This window comes from Dreissena polymorpha, chromosome 9, assembly GCF_020536995.1.
Source record: "Dreissena polymorpha isolate Duluth1 chromosome 9, UMN_Dpol_1.0, whole genome shotgun sequence".
NCBI lineage: Eukaryota > Metazoa > Mollusca > Bivalvia > Myida > Dreissenidae > Dreissena > Dreissena polymorpha.
The window spans coordinates 6453083-6475595 of NC_068363.1; the positions used below are offsets into that span (position 1 = coordinate 6453083).

The window sequence follows — 22513 nt, forward strand, 5'->3', positions numbered from 1 at the left end:
ATTATGGTCGAAGTGCATCTAAACTATGCTAAATTTGTTTTGTGCAAGTCACGACCATTTAAACCTTTCAAGTGTTTAACACAGTAACACTTATCCGGTTTATCTTCGATTGAACGCACTAAGCGCGCTATAAGAAGCAAACTTGTTGCTTTTGTTTTTGAATTCCAACAACGACAGTTTATTTTATTTAGTATTTATTTTAAAAGGCATCTAACGCGTATGTTCAAAGTGGCATTCATATGTCACAGTGAACAAAACATGAGACACCCAAGCGGAATTTCAATATGTGTTCAAATAAACACACTACCTTTAGAACAATGTTTCAAACGTGCTATAGACGTTAGTAATTATACCGAAGTAATAGATAGATAATCATATTTCATAACTGGAGAACTAATCAGTCGTTAGCGAGACAGTATCGCAATATAACATCTTAAGTTATAATTGCTTGAAAGATTTAAACAATTAGTGTTTATCTGATTTTCAATAATAATTACACAATAGCGGTAGGACTGGTCTTTTCAACTGCAAAAGAGAATTGGGCTGGACTAAACCAAATTGCGTGTATTTGTACGCATTACATGTAGATTTGAACGAACTGCTGGCGAATGAATGCACCGACGTTCGGTTTGAAGAATACGGCGATGATCATCTGAAAATTTGACGGATTTTAAATTGCTTTGAATCTAATGTAATTGGAGGATGCAGTCGAGTGAAATTGATTAATCGAAGACAAAGTAAGGATCCGAATAAAAATAAAACAATAAATGATTGGATTATGTTTAAGTTAGTGGTTAAGCTTTATTTTATTTTTAAAGATATTATACCAGGTTAAAAGTTAAATTACAACAAAATGGACTCGAGACATAATTCGCATGTCATTTACGTAAATAGCATTAACTGAAAAGAACAAACCCATGTCGGATATAAATTACTGAATTAATAATATTTGTACATTGAACCGTAGTTTTAATTCAAACGACTGTTCTTTGTTTTTTCAAACGCCTTTTCTTTAATAATCAAGGATATTGACATTAAAACATACAATTAAGTTTTAATATGTACGAATATCTTTCATAATTATAGTGTTTCTTGTTGTCTGCAGATATCGTTATCGTCCGACAGATTCCGTTATCGTGCGGCCGATTTCGTTGCCGTCCGACATATTTCGTTCGTTATCGTCCGCCATGGGTCAGCAGGTCAGCGTAGAAACACTTTCATCGTCCAAAGACGACAGTGGCCACAAGTACTGGGCTAGTTTTGATCCATATCCGTTCAAAGTCGGTAGCAAGAAGCTGTCCTATATGGGAATTTTAAACGGGGACGGCCCACTCAGAGGTCAAAAATGTGTCGTGAAAACCATCAGAAATGGCGCCATCACAAGGCAGGACTTTTTGCTGGAGTCAAAAAGAACAAAAATCGCCAGAGCCCTTTCCAATTTTTACAACAAAATAGTGCCATCCGGTGAAAAGCACATAGCTTTTAATACACATATAACGGCGGAGATCGATGCCCTATCTGATTGTTTATGCATCAATGACATACTTGGAAAACCTAAAAAGAAGTTCCAAGAAGCGGAATTTGTTTCCATCGAATTGTACATTAAAGGCAAATTTGAAGAATTTGAATATGGATGGGTCAGCGATTCCCAGTTAGAAGTCCCAGAAGCATTTGCACACTTTTCGTGGTGTAGAAGTGAAGGGAATATGTTAGTATCGAACCTACAGGGCGTGATGACAGCATATGGGTACCACCTGACTGGACCTACAATTCATTCAGAAGATAAATCATTCGGAAGATCAGACCTGGGACTGGATGGTATTAAGGGATTTTTCAAGCTACACAGATGCAACAGACTATGTAGAAACTGGCCTCGGTTCGGAGATGGTGTTGACCTGAGGGGTTGGGGTGAGTACATCGGAATGAACGACCGCAGGCCGAGTGCTCCGCCATACTACATGTTCTTTCCGTCAGAGGAACCGCCTCCATATTGCGCTGATGTCGTGCCATATCTCCAAGAGGATCATATGGGACTCCAAGAATCGTGGACAAATCACAGCGCCTCAGTTACAACTTCGACACATTGCGAAATGTCACCCTCGCAACTGCGGGGTCAGAGTGGTATTGTTCTAGATTGGAGGGAAGAATTTTTCAATCAACAGATGACGTTTGCGTCGGGATATGCTAGCGACAACCCGATGTTCCAGGGAGGTCCCTCTGGATCCCAGTTGATGTGGATTGTGCAACAGATGCGCTATGCGGTCTATACCGTTCCTCCACCTTACCTTCCCTATCCGAATCAACACACTGGTGCAATTGAAATGAAGAAGCCAACAACGGACAATGCAGGAGACGACTATTTCTTCCTCGAAAGTGATCGCAAGTGTCTGCTCCCTCCTCCATACAGCGAGGAAAGTGTTGACCCCGAGCATGAAACGGTAACATACCTTTGAACACAAATGCGAAACAACAACGATGACACGGCATCATCATAATTCTATATTATTCGCGAGACAGTAATTCTCGTTGATTTCGTGGTTTAACCAATTCGCTAATTTACACAAACACATCGGAAAATGACCGAAACAAATTCCTCATTTTATCCGAAATATGAATTCCACGAATTGAAGTTACCAAGAAAAAGTCATGAAAAGCAAATAAATTAAATGTTAATTAATAAATTAATGGGGACGCATATACATGCGTTTCCAGTATTTGTTATTCTGTCTCGTTTTCGCTGATTAATACAATTAACTGTGGAGTGCTAGTATATGGCCGGTTGCAAGTATTAAAACCCACATCTGACACATTGAATACATCTAAAGAATGGACAGAGGTCGCGTATACTTTTATTCTAGTTTTAAGTTATGTATATATAGACATGTTTTGTGATGTGTCTTAAGTGTTACTATTGAATATAATGACCATACATTCATTGTCATAGCTCATTAACAAGTTTGCTATGCAAACATGTGAATTTCACGGATTTGATTTCTATAAAGATAAATACGTTTAAATGCTGAACATTGTACATTCTTATTGTGTATATTTGATTATTTGTTTTGTGCTTCAATAATTCCATCAAATATTTTAATATGTTTGTAGTTTGCTTTTTCATATTTAACAAATACCAAGTGGTCCAAAATCGATTTTAATTCTAATATTCGTTGTTCATCGAAAGAGTATTCTGAAAGCGCCGACTGCGTTAATATAATGCCGTCGATAGAAACAGTTAAATCTTTCAGTTATTGTTCTTGTACTGCGCACTTCTTATTTAAGTCTTAAATCATTGCAATACTTTTTAGTAATGATCTGCTCTACAAAATTACAGAACGTCAATTTGGTTCTGCATTATAAATAAGACAATGAAATAAATCCTAAAACAATGAAGAGAAAGTTATATTTGTTTAACTCTGCACTCGACCAAACATGTTTTGAGTAGATCTATAATTTTGTATCAATTCTAAGTAATAGCATTATAGTTGACACAAGAACATTAGCGAATAAAATTACTCTGTAAATATTAAAGTAAGAATTATAGTTCTTTTACCGTTCACTTCCTCTTACAGCAATTTATTAATATATGAAGTTTTATTTAAATCAATTACACTTGTATTGAGTTATGCTTTGCCCGAGAAACTAATGTATACACTAGTTTATGCACTCACAAATAATACAAAGCAAAAACATAAAGAAAACATAGACAAATGTATGGTTCTTGTGCTCTGCACTTCTTCTCAATGTCCTCAATAAAGTAGAATACCTTCAATACTTATAAATATAAGCTTGGTATATAAAAAACTAAATGAAGTTAAATAACCCTGCATATACTGAAGGAAGAGGTATGGTCCTTGTACTTTGCATTGTACCTTCAGGCCTTTAAGGCAATCTATAATTATATGAAGGGTAATTTGAAAACCTTTATTACTTGCAGAGTTATGCTCAACATAAGAAACGGGCTATGAAATAAGTCTGCGCTGGGCAAATAGTTATGTATTTCTTGTTCTCTGAACTTTTTCGATATGACTTCTATCAGTGAACACAAATATTTCAATCTAAGACAGTTATGCCTTGTTCAATATAAATGACTAAATGGAAGGTTTTTACTTCTCGAAGATATGTTTCTTGCACTGTGCACATTTCGTTAAAACCCTTAAAACTATATAGAGTTTCGTTTCAATCACTTCTATATTTCACGATAGAACAAGAAGGAGGACGGACTGACAGACGGACGATGCGATTTTTACGTGCTTGTTTGAATACAAATCTTCTGTAGGTTGACCTTTGACCACTTTTGCCTTTGATTTTGAAGGAAGCAACTTGTTTCGTGTAAGTGGTACACAGACTTATTACAATACGAAATTATGGCGGTACTTAGTCATAGTTAAGTTAAAGGGGCCTTTTCACAGATTTTGGCATTTTTTTAACTTATTCATTAAATGCTTTATATTGATAAATGTAAACATTGGATCGTAAAAGCTCCAGTAAAAAATCAAGAATAAAATTTAAAAAAGGAAAAGAACATTGCCCGGAGCAGGTTTCGAACCAGTGACCCCTGGAGTCCTGCCAGAGTCCTGAAGTAAAAACGCTTCAGCCTACTGAGCTATTCCGCCGAGTACACATACTTGACGTATTTTATACCTTATATAAGCAATCTTCGTAGTTTCACAAAATTTAACGACTAAAACAGAACTCTCCAAATTATTCAATCGTTTCGCGTTGCAACGGTTTATAATTTTTAGGTTTTAAAATCGTCAAAAGATGCATATAATGGCTATATTAGACCATGGTAAATGTTCAGTATTACTGTTTCCTCACAAATATCATAACTAAAACGAAAATTTGCGAATCTGAAACAACTTTTTTCAATTTTGTCAATTTACCAAACCGTGAAAAGATCCCTTTAAAGAATAGATAAGCCGTTTGTTGATGATAATGCCGCAACATATCTTAAATGCTAAATATTGTCGTTGACCTTGAAAATATAATAACTGGAGTTTTTTAGTTACATTTTGGAATGAAATATTTTAGTATCATCAATGCCAATATTTGTATGGTAGTCAAAATAATTGATTTATGAACATACCTATCTTTGAAACAAATGTTTTATTTCAACAATGCGAGTATTTAACTTGTAATTCCTGCAAACTTGAAAGTATAGTATGGAAATGATGGCAAGCAAAGCTGAGAAATTGTTAAATGAAAATACACGGGCAGAATAAAGGGCTGAAAGAACTAACAAGAAATAAAATGTGGAGTTTTTTAAATTAAAAATTAGATATATTTATATAAGAGTCTGATTTTAGGTCCTTAACAAATATTTTTAATACAAGTCACATGCCTTTAGTAACCCCGTCATACAGTTTCTAATAGCAGTTTCTCTAATATTTGAACACATGCTTAACATAACATAATTGTGTATGTAGTTATGAACCTTTTAAAGTTTCGATACAAAACTTGTTGTATCGGTCGATTCGGTCGATCTAGATCAATGTAGGGATAATACACGTTTTCGAGGGCATGATCATCTGCGGGCGCTCGAAAAATCCGTTCCTGCCTGAGTGCGCAGCACGAGGGCAGGCACGGATTTTTCGAGCGCCCGCAGATGATCATGTCCGAGAAAATGTGTATTTTCGCTATTATTGCATAAACAAATCACACATACCAAGCATAAATTAAAATATCATTGAAAACAATGTTTTGTTCATTCGACATCGACAAAACAAATCCGATTATTTCAATACAGTTCAAAATTGTGTTTTACATATGCCTCACTCGGTCATCATCCGAAAGGACGAGGCTTTACGTTCGGATAGGCAGTTTACGATCTAAAATGTGGTTAAGCAGTGGATTAATGTAAAGTTGAAATGCAGCCGCGCAAATTAAGGAATGAGGAATTATTTTGGAATTTACAGCAGGATCGTTTAAGGTACATAATCACTTAAATTTACAGCATAGTCTTTTGAAAGTGTTGAGTAAATAACCTTAACTTCATTGACGTTGCCAATACAATAAAGCTGTTGTTAAGAAAGTGCAGATGGTATAAGTTGAAAAGTGGATTGAAATAGTCATTGCCATTATCCCTGCATGTATGAGGAAACTGGTGCTTATTCAGCTCCCGATTTATGCTTGGAAAGTCGTCGAACGCCGTCGTCGAAGGCTGGAGAAGGGAAGTAACTGCGTGTGGACCAGATTATGGATATGAAAAACACATAACAGGGCTTGAACGGCACGTGAATCGCCTTGTTAATGCACGATTTCTTCCGTTCAAGCCCTCCTTTTGTCAAGTTTCTGCAGCCCACCAGAGGGCATTATAGATAGAGTTTATGCAATAATACATATTGTTTCATGTTAAAGATTCAATCATGATCATAAGCAATACATATTGTTTCATGTTAAAGATTCAATCACGCCACAGTTTGAACATAGAAATATTCTATCAAATTAATTACGTTTGTAACGTGACGTAGACTTGGTTGAGGCCACATCGTCATTAGATTATCGAGGATAATTTACTTTAAAAAGAAAACACGCAAGTAATCAATTGAAATAAAGATCATTCACTGTTATGACAAATAAAAGAGAGCGTTGTATTATGCACATCCCAAAATCATCATTTACAGCGCAACCGACAACGATGCCGACCCCAATACATTTGTTTCAAGTTGATAAGTGATATTTCTATGCGGGTATTTGCCAAATTTAGAGCTCGTGCAACTTTTCTAACCAGTACATTATACCACTTTAGTTACACATACATGCAAATAAATTAAGAATTTAGATATACTTGACACTACTTATTGCACTGGTAGAATGTACGCCAACCTGAGCCGATCCAATACATGTACCACAGTCATAAATTGCCACAATAATATAAACACTTTGCAATGGCACAAGGTATGAATCATTCTAGTTTAAGCTGCAGTTTAAGATGGTGTCCTTGCAAGAGATTCGACGCAATTTTTATACCAACTATGTGTACATCATGCTGGTTATTTTTGCCGGATTAAGGTTGTTCACAACGGTCGCCTGCTTGATTTTCAGCTCGGTTGAAAAAAAAACAACAACAACAAATAATACGAATGCTAATTCATAAGATATAATAAGTACAAGATATGAAGAGCATATATGAATGAATCAGATTTACATATTTTAGATTTATCTACAACATTTCCATAAAGCCAATGTCCCATGTAGTCAGAATTTAGTACATGCAATGTAATAACAACATTATTACACATATATTCATAATTATGGTGAGTATTTAAATAATGAGGAAGCTTGGTTGCTAACGGTATACATAATACATAAAGAAATAAAATCAATTAATCATTGACAACAGTTGATAAACATTTAATGTATTTATTTTTTTAAAGAAGAGTAGTGATTTTTATCAACACTTTTTACATTCATTAAAACATGTATTTAATCGTCGCACACAACAATAAAGAGACAATAACAAGAACTAACACAAAAATACCGAAAATACAAGAGACGCTGAGTATATAGTGTATTGTATTACTTAAGTTAAAAAGAAGAGGAACTACAATACATGAGATTTAGAATGAACTTGTAAGATTAAAATAACATTAAAATTCGCGCATCTTTTCCTTTAAACAAATAACCTAAGCGAAACGAAATAGAAGGTGTTGTAAGAGTAGATATAACACGCTTGTTCGTCTAACGTTTTTACTTGTTAAGACTTTATCTCAGATACTCTGCAAGACTTCAACATGCAACTTAAATGGTGTATAGATTTTAATGAGAAGTGTCATGCGTAAGAACTATAACCATTCGAATTATTGCCCTTTGTTGTTTTTCTATGATGGAACTTTTCATGGCTATGTTTCAAATACGATACACCATATCAACGGGAAACTTCATTGGTGTGTAGAAATCAATGGAAAGAAGTTCCATGCACAAGAACCTTAACCTAACAACCTGTTAACCTATAATTATTGCCCTTTGTTGTTTTTGTATGATGTAACTTTTTAAGGCTATATCTCCCCTTTGTTGTTTTTATATGATGTAACTTTTTAAGGCTATATCTCAGATATGCTGCACGATTTCAACATGACACTTTATGGGTGTATAGATATCCATGAGGAGAATTGCCATTCATAAAATCAATTACCCTACACTGAATTTTTTTATTACTATACCCTATATTAAGAAATTTGCACAATTATCCATAAACAAAATTTATTTGACGGGGCGTATCAATTCAACGAAATTGCTTGTTATAATATATATTCCCCGCTGATATCAACCAGTACTGCATGACAATCGTTATATCAGTATATTCGGATACAAAGCAGTATATGTTAGTAGGGAAGTACAGTTCGCAACAAAAATATATGGTAGATGATATGCATTCGATAAATCACATAATTAAATTAAAATTTAAAAGATACACATTAACTATATTTTTTGTTTAACTGAAACACTATACACTTAACATTTTGATCAAATATTAAATATACGCACATATCATTTACATACAAAAACAAAAACAGCAGCAATATACAATCTTGAGTGAACGTAGTCGACAGCATATATAAATACACGACAAAAATGGAATACGTTGAATGGGTAAATCTACATCAAGGGTTGATACATGTTAGTTAATCTAACGAAAAATGCGTCATGGACAAAGGTACTAAGTTTTTGCAAAACAAATTCACTTTCGGGAGACATTAATTTGATAATATTTTGCATATTTGGTCTGTTTCTGTAATATTAAGTTATATTTTTACATTTTAAATCTGTATATAATTTGTATTAAAAAACTCATGGTTTTCGTCTTCTAGACGGTTACAGGCAATACATATCGTTTGCTCAATAGGTGTAGGATTTCGTTTAAACCATCTGCCACTTTACATTCTCAATCTATGAGAAGATGAGCGTAACCCATATAAGCTAAATAAGTACTTGTTAATATAATATATTACTAAGTATGGTTTAAATTAAAAGCTTGCTATACTTCTAAAAAAAAGAGCTACACTCGAGTTTAAATTATCTGTAAGTCTTTGTTTAATAGCGCCAAGAAATACAGTATCGTGACCGACATCCTAAAAATACCAGGCATCGTTAAATGCAAGTGTGCATAGCAATCACGTAGTAGGGAATACCATCCTTTTTGTTAGGATATCATTCGCAATCATTTAACAATATAAGGTACATTTCTTTATTGAATGTGCTACTACATGTACCAGTGTGTGATATTTTAACCCAATATTTTATAATAGTATAATATCTATTTGTTGGACAGTTTAGGCACCCAAGTTCGCCGTATATGAAATCATTTTGAGGGCTCTGTGTTTAATAGTACTGTCGGTAAACTTGTTCAGTTATTTGTTCATATTGAATATAACCTTTAAACCTTTGCCAGATATTTTGCTTTGTGCACCAGAGAAATAGCCACCAGGCGTAAATACAACACCAAGGTAATTAAACGTCGTTACTATTTCGATTTCAATATCACTGTAGTGGAATGAAATATTGTTTGTCAACCGTCCCTCTTTTCTGAAAATTATTACATTAATATTATCGGTGTAAACTACTAACTTCCTGCGTATGCGATGTTCATAAAATACATTTTTGTTATGTTGCAATGCCTCGGCGTTATTTGCAAAAATAATTATATCACCTGCGTACATTTCAATAAAGTAAAATTGTGACATCATCCATATCTATACCAGTAATACCACCTTCAGAAAAGACTGTTTCTAAATGATTTAGAAACATAGTAAACAGGAACAGCGATATGCAATTCGCTTGCCTGACACCTAGCAAACATTCGAAATCCACACATAATTTAGTAAAATATTTTACTCTAAATTTAACAGATGAGTATACTGATCTTTCTTTATTACAGTGTATGCCTAGTAGTGCTTGTTTATGAGTTTGCACCTAAGGTTTTCTCAAACAACATACTTTAAGACTCTACTTGAGTCCACAAATACACAAAAAGCAGTTTTCTCTGATTAAATAAGTGTATCTGAAGACAATGCAGTACAAAATATTATAAATAGTGCTCGTATTTTGTCTAAAACCGCATTTGCTTCTACGTATACATAATAATGTTACGCCCAATAGGAGAGTCTTACATTTCAAAAGCGACACTTTCCCTAACGCACTCAATAATGCTATGCCTCTATATTTATTTTCTTCATTTTTACTGCCCTTTTTGTGCAAAGGCCCAGCGAAGCCTTCAAACCAAGTAGTTGGAAAATAACCACTATCAAATATTGTGTTGAAAAGTGTCATAAAATATGCAAAAGCGTGTCTCTATAATGGACAAAAACTTATTAATATGCGAATATCAGGGTCTCCACTTTCAAGACTTTAATTCCTGTGTTTATAGCTTTATTAATTTGTTCTATGGAAATTGGCTTAATTAGTTAATCATACATAAAACTAAATTCGTTTATCTCAAACCGTTCCAAGAAATAGATAACATCCTTATCAAGCGTAAACTATTCAAGCAAAGTGTTAATCTAGATTCGAAGGTGCTTCAGTCATTCGAATTATGGAGATTATAAGAAGTAGCAGCGCCACCATGTTGAGGTACAGTGTACTTCCTGAAAACCTAACTATCTTAACACTGGAATCCTTATAAAATATCTCCATAACCGTTTAATGTTTGAAATCCCCCTTTATACCAAACTCTCTGAATTTCGAAAACAGAACATCTGAGGTGGTACAATTCTTTGCTGCAGTGCATGATTTACAGTCGGGAAAGTATGTTATGTATTAGTTTATAATTTCTGATGCTCGCGACGCGGGGCACGTGAACACCTAATCCGATGATAAGGGTCAACAGTTTGACGCAATTTTACGATTTAAGTAAGATTGCATTGTCTTAAGTTGATGTTTATTTCAGATGAAGCAAAGTCTGTGTTTAACAATGAGTAATGTAAATGTATTTTAATGTTTTATTTCTAACATCGACAAGCTTTGGTTGATGTCATATGGGTTGAAAACACACGAGTTAATGCGATATGTAAGCAGCATTTTCAATACAAGTGTTTACTACATGTACCATTATGGAAACTTAATTGTCTAGTGGTATTGTTGCTGAATTGTTTGCTGTGTATTTTGTTTGAGTGGATAAAAAGAACATTTCATTAACAGAAAAAATCCTCAGTATAAAATGTTTACCGGTATACTTTGGGACTAGAACCTTCAAAATCTGGATAAGTGTGACGAACATTATACGACTAGACTTGGGGTCGAATGTCGGTGAATGCAAAATATTGTTAGTAAACTTGTTTTCTTGATCGTATGATGGTTTGATATTATTCCAAAGTATTTACGTTTTGTTAATGCATGCCTTTTTTTCAAAAATGAGAAAACTAGATTTAAAATACAAACGTATACAGTAAAAACACATTAATCTGTGTATTAAGGTTTCGCATGGATGCTTTCAAAATTTTAACAATTATTGTCAAAGACAAACCGCTGTATGTCCATGCAACATGATAAACATTCATACGCAACTAAAGACCAGTGTCAAAACACTAGTAATAACTGTGGTCAATAATTTGGGGTTGTTAAATGTTTTAAATGCGTGGAAAAAAAATGGTATATTTATCAACGAGATAAATCATTGATAAACTCGTTCAAACGTACCATGATACACACATTTTTTCCCCTCGGAACATTGACGAAAAGGTATACACAAACTACAATTATCAAAGAAATTAAAGCCTAAAATAAGTCACTCACGTATATTAACGTTTAAGTTCAGCTGCATCAGAAAAATATATGTAATATAAAAGCCCAAATGAAAGAGCACATTGGCAGAATACAAAAGCATTAGACACAACACACAAATTTTGCAACATACGCACAAAAATAGAAACATATAGTAACTTCCTTGAGACGGCCCCTGTAAAGTGTTATAGTTTAAACCGTCTTTAAGGTGCTCAATACCCAGTGCTCCAGCTAGGCCTAAATTGAAGGGCGCCCCGCCCTGTCCTCCCGAACCTCCGCCTTTTTTTTACATATGATGATTTATAAATCTCTTATTACAATACATTGTAATTAATTTATTCCTCATTGTAGACATTATATTTGAATTGTTTAATAAATATGGGAATAATAATATATATTATATTCTAACACTTATTTATAACATATAAATTAACATGCAAGAGGAAGCATTCCAGAAACGCCCGCGCGCTCGAAAGTGCCCTTTTGACAAAATACTGCGCGTCTAAAGTGCCCTTTTGAAAAAAAAGCCCCCCCCCCTGCCCTTTTAAAATCGTAGCTGGAGCACTGAATTATTACCGCATATTTGACTGAGAGTTATTCACAACAGCATTAATGCCATATGCATATTAACATCAAATAATTTTTGTCACGTAATGTAATAATACACTCGTATACGGTTTCCGCATCTGAAGCAGACAATAATTCGCTTTCGATTTTCATCAATGGCGAGCGATGATACATCTTTACAATTATTAATCAGAAGTTTGTTTTCCTTAAAAGAGCACGCAGAAACCTGATGGATACCGCCCCACTTTCGTTCCAAATCACACACATAAACATTTCCTTGAGAGTCCGTCTTCACGTCCATAACGGTCCCTAAAGTTGCTGCCCCCTGGTATTTGTAGAACCAAACACACAGTGCTACTCCGTGCGATGTTTTGTCGACACAATTGCCATCTTCGATATTAAAAACAAACACCGTGCTCGAACACGAAAGTATGATTTTCATTGTTGATTGACATGCATGGATTCTTATGTCTTCCTCTGGCAATTTGATTCGTTTTCCATCAGTAATTTTTAAGAATTCATCAAAAGCATAGCAAACATGACCTGTCGACGGATCAATCAACTGTATCGTATAGTTGAGATATCTGGAGTAGCTTTCAGAGGATCTTGTTATTGCTACGATGTGTTTTCTATACATTGCAATGCCAAGTATGTATTCGACATTTTCTACGTCCACTGTGTTTGTTTCACGAAACGCACCATCGTATGCGAAAATATTCAAAGCACTCGAGGTCTCAAAACAAATCGCGATCATAAAATTTCCATTTTGACTTTCTTCCAGGATGCACATATCTAATGGCATGTCATCGACGGTCATATACGATAATAACTGAAGGTCAACAGAAAAAATCTTAACTTCATTATTTGTTTGGTCCAGTACAATAATTCTTCCATCACCCAATACATCCGACGCAACAACGTTACATTCGCATTCATCCCCATAGTCCGTCTGTAACTTTATTTTGTCAATTTTCGGTAATATTTTCATCTCCATCAAGGGTACATCGTGTGATCTACTCTGTGACTCAAACATACTTTCATCCACTTGTACATCTTTATCAAATTTGGAGATTTTAAATGGTATTTCGTGTGATTTACTCTGCAACTCAAACATACTTTCGTCCACTTGTACATCTTTATCAAATTTAGAAATGTGTAATGGTATATCGTGTGATTTACTCTGCGCCTCAAACATATCTTCATTTACTTGTACCTCTTTTTCAAATTTGGAGATTTGGCAATCACCAACGAATCCTGGATTTACAGAAGTGCTTTCCTCGTAACTTGTAACATCATCACTACCTGTTTCCATTGCGATTTCAGCCATACTAGCCAAAACAACTGTGCACTTCTCTAATGCTTTTAGAAGTGCACAAGCATTGCTCGGCGTATTTAGTTTTATATGTTTAGATACAACTGATTTAAGGTCATCTGGTACATCGGAATGTATCTTCAAATTACAAATCTTCCAAACAAGAACCCGCATATCGTTGCTTTTTCCGCATTCACCAATAATTTTCGATAAATGTTCGTATTCACGCAATCGGATTTCGGTGCTCGTCAGATTTTGTTCATATTGGTTCCATTCATCGAACAAGAGAGAAACAAGCGACGCATGCTGTTCGTTCAAACATTTTTCAACGCCATCTGCAACGTCTCGTATCTGTTGCACATATGAACATATACCCTGTTTAATAGACGTATTAATTGTGTGAAATCTAGCGCTCTCCTTATCTTTTTCTGTACGAAGCAACTCAGTTTTTTGCCTGATTTCCTCAAGTGTCTGAGTTATGCCAACATGTTCGTTCTGGAATACCGCAAGATCAACTATATCTCCACACATTTTGTGTTTGTCTTTAATGCAATATTGACAGATAATTGAGCTATGCTCTTTGCAATAGCTTTCAATTTCGACCTGTGGATGAATTGGGCATCGAGACAATGTCTGCAGTTTTTCATAGATTGTGTCATCAGTTGGCAATGTGTCGAGTATCATATGGTCTCGTGACTGTCTGAATTTTCTGTGATCCTTTGCACAGGTACTGCAAAAGTATTCTAAACAGTTTACACAAAAATGCTGTGGTGCTTCACTCTTACCATCGAACGAACACGGATCGCAAACATGGTTTGAACAATCTTGTATTTCAGCCATGTTTGAAACAATAAGACATTGTACCTTTATCAAATTTGACCACTGCTTTTCAGTGTGCGAACATTTGAATGATTCTTCCACAATCTATTTAGGCAAGACAGGATGAGAGCGGACTTGTCAATCTTTTGTACGTCTCTGAACTGGAATAAAGTGCATTATATATTTAAAATTAGGTAACTGTGTTAATTATTGATAAAGAATATGATTCGTTTACAATATCCACAATTCTTTTTTTTCATTACAGCGATGAAATCGTTCATAGTTAAATTTAATGTATACGAATAATAAAATTCTTGAAATATTATCAGGGTCCGATATAATTCGTATTCGACCCATGACCAATACAAAACAAGACAAAACATACAACACGACAGAAAACATAAACATAGAGAAAGCTAGGTCACCGCCACTGAACGGAAAATTTAAAGCGTTTGGGGTATACAATTGCTGAATGGCGCACCAAGCCTCACAATTAGCCCATAACTAATCACACGCACGCACGCACGCACGCACGCACGCACGCACATACGCACGCACGCACGCACGCACGACCGATAATTAAAATTAGCTTTAATAACAATTAAATATTTAATGGCTTCATATGCACTGACCAACATAATAACAATTTTCTGAGGTACGATGGCATAAAAAAATGGTATCACGTAATACCTTCTTGTTTACAGATTAATGCATCGACGAAAGCCATGTCCTTGAAGATTCATTTTTCCAACATTATGCGAAATCAATCCGATTGTTTGCATAGGTCTGTAGTCGTGTTGATAACTCAATCACAACCTTAAATGAAATTATAATAGTTGTTGCAATAATGACACGGAATATGACCTCAAAACTAGATCATGTCAAATAATACAGTTACGCCAGACACTGCTTGAAATTATTCCTTGTGGTTATGGAATGCATATACTCCGAACACATTAGAAAACAGGTAAATTAACAAAACATACAATGGCAATTAATACAAATTATACATTGATACCATATTTTAGTACAGAACATGATTAAACAATCGAAAGTATCGATCTACCGTGATTACGATTCAAAGTATGTAACGCTCCCCACGTTTATTTGGCTTGAAATCAATGACTGATAGCGTTAATTCATCATAATAAAAGATAAGTGTCTGTATTGAAAAAACATTTTTAAGTAAACTACTTCTCTAGTGATCAAACTCCGCTAAAGACGGTTTAAAACTTGTTTACGAAAGGAGAAAGGTTGGTGTTATTGCTAGCAACCCCACCCCGTGAAAAGCTTATCATTACAGAGACAGCGGAAATAGAGAAAGAAAGCCAGCGCTCGATTCAAGAAGATGGCTCTACAGAAAGACCTATGACACAGGTTGGTAAAAGCCTCACGGACAAATATTCTGGCGACGAAAACACCAACACAATCGGAATGTACTATGTATGAAACAGGGAAAGTATCTCAAATAGCAAGTACGATGAAGCGCTACAATATCTAAGTGTCGGAATATGTAAAAGTAGATGAAATGAGTCCAGACTGACGTAAATTTCGACTGCAGAGAAGATGCTATTCTCGGGACACGCAGAAGACAACCACGACCAAACAGAGGGAGCTGCTTTCATGATGTCCCATGCAGCTGCTAACGCCCTCATGGAGTAGCAGCCAGTTTCCTCCAGAATCATGGCAGCAAAATTCAACTCTAACGGGGAAAAACATAAAAATGTAAACAAGCACATTTAATGGTAACAAAAATGGCAAGCTAGTAACAGACATTTGCGCGTTAAATGACGTGGTCATTGGCGACAGCACGTTCCAACACAAAAACATCTACAATTAAACATGGAATTCATCAGATGGCGAGACAATAAAACAAATAGACTACATGAACATCTCAAGAAAGTGGAGATGCAGTCTGCATGACATACTCTCCAAAATGGGAGCCGACGTAGCTTTAGATCATCAATTAGCGATTAGAGTCATCAATATTAAGAAACGAGCCTTATGATACGCATCAGATAGACCTCAGTACAAATTCAACACCTAACGATTAAAAGAGAATGTCTTGATGAAACCTTCTCAGTTTCTATAAAGAACAGATTTGAGGCTTTAGAAATGGCGACAGAATAAATTCCACTGGAAAAAGATTGGAACTTCCTCAAGGACGCATGAAAAGACACGTGGGAAAAACAGACATGGCAATAAAAAATAGCTCTACCGATCGGCCGGAATTCTATCAGAAGCATTAAAGACAGACAAAGAAGGATACGTAGTGGAACTACTAAAAAAAGGAGACCTCGGACTCTGCAAACATTGGCGTACCATCATGCTACTTCAACTGCTAACAATGCACTAAACCGCATTATCCTATAACGACTTTAAGTTGCGGTCGACGAACCACTCCGACCAGAATAAGCTGGTGTCAGGAATGACTGGTCGTGAATGGGCAAGATCACCACGCTCAGAGTATTTATTGAACAGTTTTTAGAGTGGCAGTCGATGCCGTACCTGAAGTTATTGACTTCCGCCAAGCGGTCGACATTGCTGACAGGGAGATCATTTGGAGACTCATCCATCACTATGTAAACCCGTCAATATTTGTCAATCTGATCCAGCAAATATGCACGGGCTTCATGCAAGGTGATCCACAACTGCCTGCAAGATGACAGAGGATTTCGAGTTAATTACAGTTGTCCGCCAAGATGTTTACCCTCACTGATGATTTTCCTACTCGTGGTTGACTACGTCATGCGGGAGACGACCAAAAGACAAGAATCCAGTAGATTCTGACACAGACCCTGGATAATATCGAATTTGCGACTGTATTGTGCCTGATGTCCCAATATTAGCAATATATGCAACAGAAAACAGACAACCTCGCCAGAGAAGCATCACAGACCTGACTTCAGCTTAACATGGAGAAGACAGAAAAGATTGTCCTAAAAAGGAAGCAACAGAAGCTAATTACCCTGGGAGATAAAGAGCTCAAAAAGAAAAGGTGAACTCATTCCCCAACCTGGGCAATGTCGTGTCAGCAACAGGCGTTTTGGAAAGCAAGATATGCTTTCAACACTATAAGAACAGCGTTGAAATCAACATCCCTCTCGTTCCACAGTATTTAACAGCAACGTGAAGTCCGTCCTCTTCTACGGTTCTGAACCTGGGAGTCATCAATACCCTGACCAACAAGCTCTAAATCTTCATAAAATTTATATTTATAAAATGGTAAAGATGGTTCAGTATTTTTAAAATAGAATTTTAGTTGTGAAGAAATATGAAAATGTTCAACTGACATAATAAAAAACTTAATTAAATGTATGCTTTATGTCATATTTTATCAGTTAGACTTGATTAGTAACCTAGTTGACTCTTGGAAACACCATTTTTAAACAGATATATATTGAATGATTTTATTGACATTCTTCCTGTATTTGCGCGATGATGATCTGAAATATTAACTTTATGATGCTATTTTCTTAAATCTTTTTCTAAAAAGAAGGGATGTAATTGACACTTGTTTGTAGTTTCATTTCATCGTTCCTCGAAAAGTTGTAACTCTGTTGTTCTGGTCTCTTTCCTACCATTTAGAAATTAAATGGTAATTAAGTTGAATGCGTTTTAATTCCCTTTTATTATTGTTTAATTTGAGTTGCAATGCTATGAGGTTAAAATTTATTTACACTTATATGTATCATTAAAATTGCTGGGCCAAGTGTGAGGTTGAGCGCTCTAAAACCGGTTTAAACCCCCAATGCTTTGCATTGAAAGTTCCAAGGCGGTGACCCCAGCTTTATTCTTATATGTGTTTATGTTGTTTTGTATTGTGCTGTTTTGTACTGTTGTGGCAATTAGTCACCAACTAATGGTATATAATGAGAATGCAATACTGCTCCAGCAGCTGGAGTTTCAGTTCTTTATATTATATCGCCCCATTGGTGCAAAAAGATACCGTGTGAAATTGAAATTAGAAGGCACGTGGTACATTTTTGCAACAATGGGGCGATACATATCTTAGAAAATTGGAAACATAAGTATTATGCGTGTTTAAGGTTAATAACATAAGATATCACATTTTACATATAAACTGCGTTATTCATAACAAGTTGTCACTTGAAAGCCCTATATTCGGCATTGGTTGAGAAGAACATATATTTCCTGATTGTTAGTAAGGATTCGTCATAGAAAAACAGGTTTCGGTCAAAATAAATAAATGTTTGTGTATTATACAATGTCACAATGCTCTTATGATACTGATTTGAAATGTATATATAGCCTTCCAAGTAATATAGCATAAATTAAACAAATTACGCATTACTTTGCTTATAGTGTTGCTGCATTTAAGAGACTTTTTTTTTCTTGCCATGCACTTTAGTTGAGAAGAAATACTAAACTTTTTGTTTATTTTGCAAATGAATCGGATTTTATTACCTATCTCAAATTAATGTTTCCATAGGCTCAAAGCTATATTCCATCTTGGTTGCGACCAAACTATTAATGCACTCGTACATATATTTTGAATCTTAATTTAGAGATACCTTATATTTCTCATTTTCTATATGAGCACGTTTTTTTCTGTCCGGCAACTTTTTTACATCCCGAATCTCTTGGTGTCCAACTTTTATTGAAAAATAAACATGCAATGATTTGATAAATTTATACTGAAGTGTCAAGCTCCCGTCAATTACTTACTTTTTCAGAAAGAAGTAGAAAAACTTGACAGTAGTTTGGAAAAAATATGCGATTTATATTAACATAAATTAGCGATGTAAGGAAGACACACTAAAAACAGGGTTGTTTACACAAGAATTTTCCTTTTCAACTTTCAATACTTACGTTTGGTAAAAACCTTCTTTAATTGTATTAAAAACATAGACAACAAACATTTATTATCACAAAATTAAGGGGTATACTGTACTTTAAACTTTGGTGATGTAACTGGACAATAAACTTTAAAAAAAACACCCAGTTTTTCCAACGTTTGATTAAATGATTTATTAATTATTAATTATTGTGTTATTCTGATGGTGATAATAACATAGTGATGGAGTAGATGGTTTAAGCACAACACAAATAAATACATCACTTAGTAATACTCAACTAAAGCTTGGCAGCGTTAAGGATGCTTATTTTTCATTGGCCATTGGCACTTTAGTTGATCTTCATCCTGTTGTTGTTAAGAGTAAAGCAGCAGAGTGTTAAAATATTATAAATATCAGATATTGTTTTAATACCTGTTTATATTGTCAATTTATGAAGTTTTCTATTTTCCATAGTCTTTCAACTTTATAGGATCTAGCCACTCCTCTAATGTTTGGTGAGTCCATGTCCTCAAATAACTTATTTAAGCTATGGTATGGCAGCTTCTTTTGGTACTCTCACCGAAAACCCCTTGCCTTCTCAGCCTCCAGCTTCTACGTATGGTAGTGCTTGGTTAGTTGGTAGAGTGCGGTGGGTTAGCTTCCATTAAGGCTTAAATTGACGAAGTGGGTACCAGGTCAGAGGCAGGAGCAGTAAACAAATGGCACAGTTGATGCTGGCGAAATGGACACTAGCACTTCTGACTTGCACACTTCTAGTGAAAGAATTGTTCTTAGCACTTTCATGTGGTCGCCTTTAATGCTGCTCTGGATCGAGATCTATGTGGGTCAGGGGTTCGTAGGTCAACTGGCCTTTTCAGTGACTCTGGCGCTGGCACTGTAGCCAACTGAAGGGTGAGTTCCTGTTCAGGCAAAGTCCTCTACCAGCGCTTTCCAAAGCTTGTCAATAAATACCAAGCAGTCAAGTTGTGTCGAGTTATATCCGGCAGCTGAATGCGCATATTGTTCATCCCACGCTCTTTGTTGAACACTATCTACCTTAGCAAGTTGTTCTTCCCCTGGGCTGTCCACCACACCACCTGGGGGACGCCATATTTTTTGGTGAAATCAGGGAAGGCAGTGCACAACTTCACAAGCAGGGCTTCCTGAAACCTGTTAAGTCGACTGGACAAAGCTGTGGGATCAGTGCACATCTGTAATTGCTCAAGATTACGTTTATCTAACATGAATAGCAGAAACGTATTAATAAAATCAAAAAACATATTATATGTGTTTATTGTAGCTTATTTTCTTTTATATCATGATGGAGTTGTTATCCCGAACATTCATAAATGAACAAAAAAAAACTAATTTCATGTGATGTTCCGTTGTTTTCTTGCTTTGTTATACTCTTGACCGAAGGAATCATCTGTATACATGATCGTGTATCATTTGGCGCCATGAAGCGTCCCTTGTTAAGCTGGGTCCGGAGTCAGTCCTTGTACTTGGATGGCGACTTATCGTTACTTAGCAGACATCTTAGACCACTGCTGAAAGATGTATTTAAATTTGGTGTTGGGCTTATATTGCTTGTGTATCAAGTGAAACTAGTACTCTGAAAGGTCCATCCCATGATAATAACCTGGAACCCTGATGGTATAACAGAGTCCTGAAAGAATGAATCATCTGTTTATATATTTGTTTATAGAAAATAAGCAGAGTATGCACACATTAAAATATCATTATGAGTTTACAAAAACAATAACAAGTGTAACCTGTACAACAACACTTTGGGTCTAATTTACATCATATCAATTATATGACATGAATAAAACTTGTGTCATAAATGTTTATCTCGTTCTGCAAGAATTGCATAAACATGATTTCAAATCTCAATCAAAAGTGATTCCACTTCAGATTTTTTACCGTTAACAATTCTTAATTCACATATCTATAAGAGTTTACAAAGTAAATGTTGTGACAGTGGGTGGGGTACTCGATGTCGTATTTAAATAAAGAGTTCTCGGCTACGTGACATCTAGTTCTGCATGAGGAAACTGTTTGTAGATACAGTAATAATTCCGTCAGTTTGTTATGTTGTTTATGCTGCTATTTAATCCATAATCGGCAATTTTTCTTAATTCACGACGTAACTTGTTATAACACTTACCCCAGCTCGCTCCGACCTTCTGCCATCTTTTAATAAAATGGCTGCTGTTCTAGCGAAAAATATATCTCGGCCGCTAACATCAAAAATAAAATAAAATAAGCGCACACGTCCTTCCCTTGACCAGGTTGAGTTTGTTAACATTCAATTACGACGTAACAGGGTTGGACTAGAAAAGTTACATCACCAATAAAGTTTTTAAAATTGATTTTATTTCAAATAATATGTAAAAAAGGACGAATTTGAAGTCTCAGCTTTAAAGAGTAAGCCTTTGCAAAAACAATTCAAGATTGACGCATTTCTTAAGGTTTCAAATTTAATTTTCATGAACACGAATTTTAACCATCTTCCTCAAAAGCCATCCAAAATGTCCAAAATCTCAGCTTCAATCTTTTTTTCTTCTTGCTTTAGTTTAGGTATGCAATAAACACAAGTTTTGTTGTTTTAAATTATAATCAGGGCATATAATATTCTTTCTTTGCCAAACACATTGTGTACTACATAGTTCACACTAGAAAAGATATTCTAACATTCAGATAATTATTAGGGATGTATTCAAAAGTGAGGATAGAAAAAACCTGCTCATACATTACATGTATATGATAAACACGGAAATCGAAAGTGCAGTAAAAATGATTAAAAAACGTACAATTGCAAAATTACTTCAGAAATGAAGACATGTGAAAACACTTACATGGTGATGCTTTAAACTATCCTCAACGTTTATATATCATAGGACATTGTATTTTATTTCTAGTTCATTACTATTTATCCTCAAACATGATCGACCTGACCATGAGTAATGAGACATGTCGAGACATGTAGGGGAGGGGATGTAACTTCATATTTTTGTGATGGGTTAGATATCAGTAATTATCAACTTCAGTTTATAAGCATGGTTTTCTTTTTTGAAATATGAGGCGGCGCGAATTACATCTTCGTAAATACTTCTAAAGGTCAGTTTATTTGTATCAAAGCCCTACATATCGATTGTATTATTTTGATTTTAAGGGGGATATTTTGACGGTAAATACAAAAAAGCTCCGTGTAATTATCCTACGCGATATTAAAAAATAAACGAGATAAATTTTGGTATACATAAACACCAAACAACTGTGATGATTTTCGTTTTGT

The 22513-nt window shown here is 35.2% G+C and overlaps 2 protein-coding genes across 4 annotated transcripts; one reads left to right on the forward strand and one right to left on the reverse strand.

The window, feature by feature from the left end:
* Positions 1 to 258: 258 nt before the first annotated feature.
* LOC127845493 (alpha-protein kinase 1-like) lies at positions 259 to 3374 on the forward strand. The gene is made up of 2 exons (XM_052376442.1): positions 259 to 737; positions 1106 to 3374. Exon 2 carries the CDS (start codon positions 1188 to 1190, stop codon positions 2451 to 2453), a length of 1266 nt encoding a protein of 421 aa, XP_052232402.1. The 5' UTR covers positions 259 to 737; positions 1106 to 1187; the 3' UTR covers positions 2454 to 3374.
* A 3703-nt stretch (positions 3375 to 7077) lies between these two features.
* Positions 7078 to 22210, reverse strand: LOC127845487 (uncharacterized). 3 transcript variants are annotated; one of them, XM_052376422.1, is made up of 3 exons: positions 22074 to 22205; positions 15107 to 15232; positions 7078 to 14577 (listed from the first exon to the last, which is right to left on the reverse strand). In XM_052376422.1, exon 3 carries the CDS (start codon positions 14435 to 14437, stop codon positions 12365 to 12367), a length of 2073 nt encoding a protein of 690 aa, XP_052232382.1. In that variant the 5' UTR covers positions 14438 to 14577; positions 15107 to 15232; positions 22074 to 22205; the 3' UTR covers positions 7078 to 12364. The 3 variants fall into 3 exon arrangements, with proteins under 3 accessions (XP_052232382.1, XP_052232383.1, XP_052232384.1); XM_052376423.1 differs by lacking the exon at positions 15107 to 15232 and having other exon boundaries at positions 22074 to 22210; XM_052376424.1 differs by lacking the exon at positions 15107 to 15232 and having other exon boundaries at positions 7078 to 14327; positions 22074 to 22175.
* Positions 22211 to 22513: the final 303 nt, after the last annotated feature.

Bases quoted from the DNA above. Each gene is read 5' to 3' on its own strand.
- LOC127845493 (XM_052376442.1), top strand. From the start codon at position 1,188: ATGGGTCAGCAGGTCAGCGTAGAAACACTTTCATCGTCCAAAGACGAC.
- LOC127845487 (XM_052376423.1), bottom strand. From the start codon at position 14,437: ATGGCTGAAATACAAGATTGTTCAAACCATGTTTGCGATCCGTGTTCG.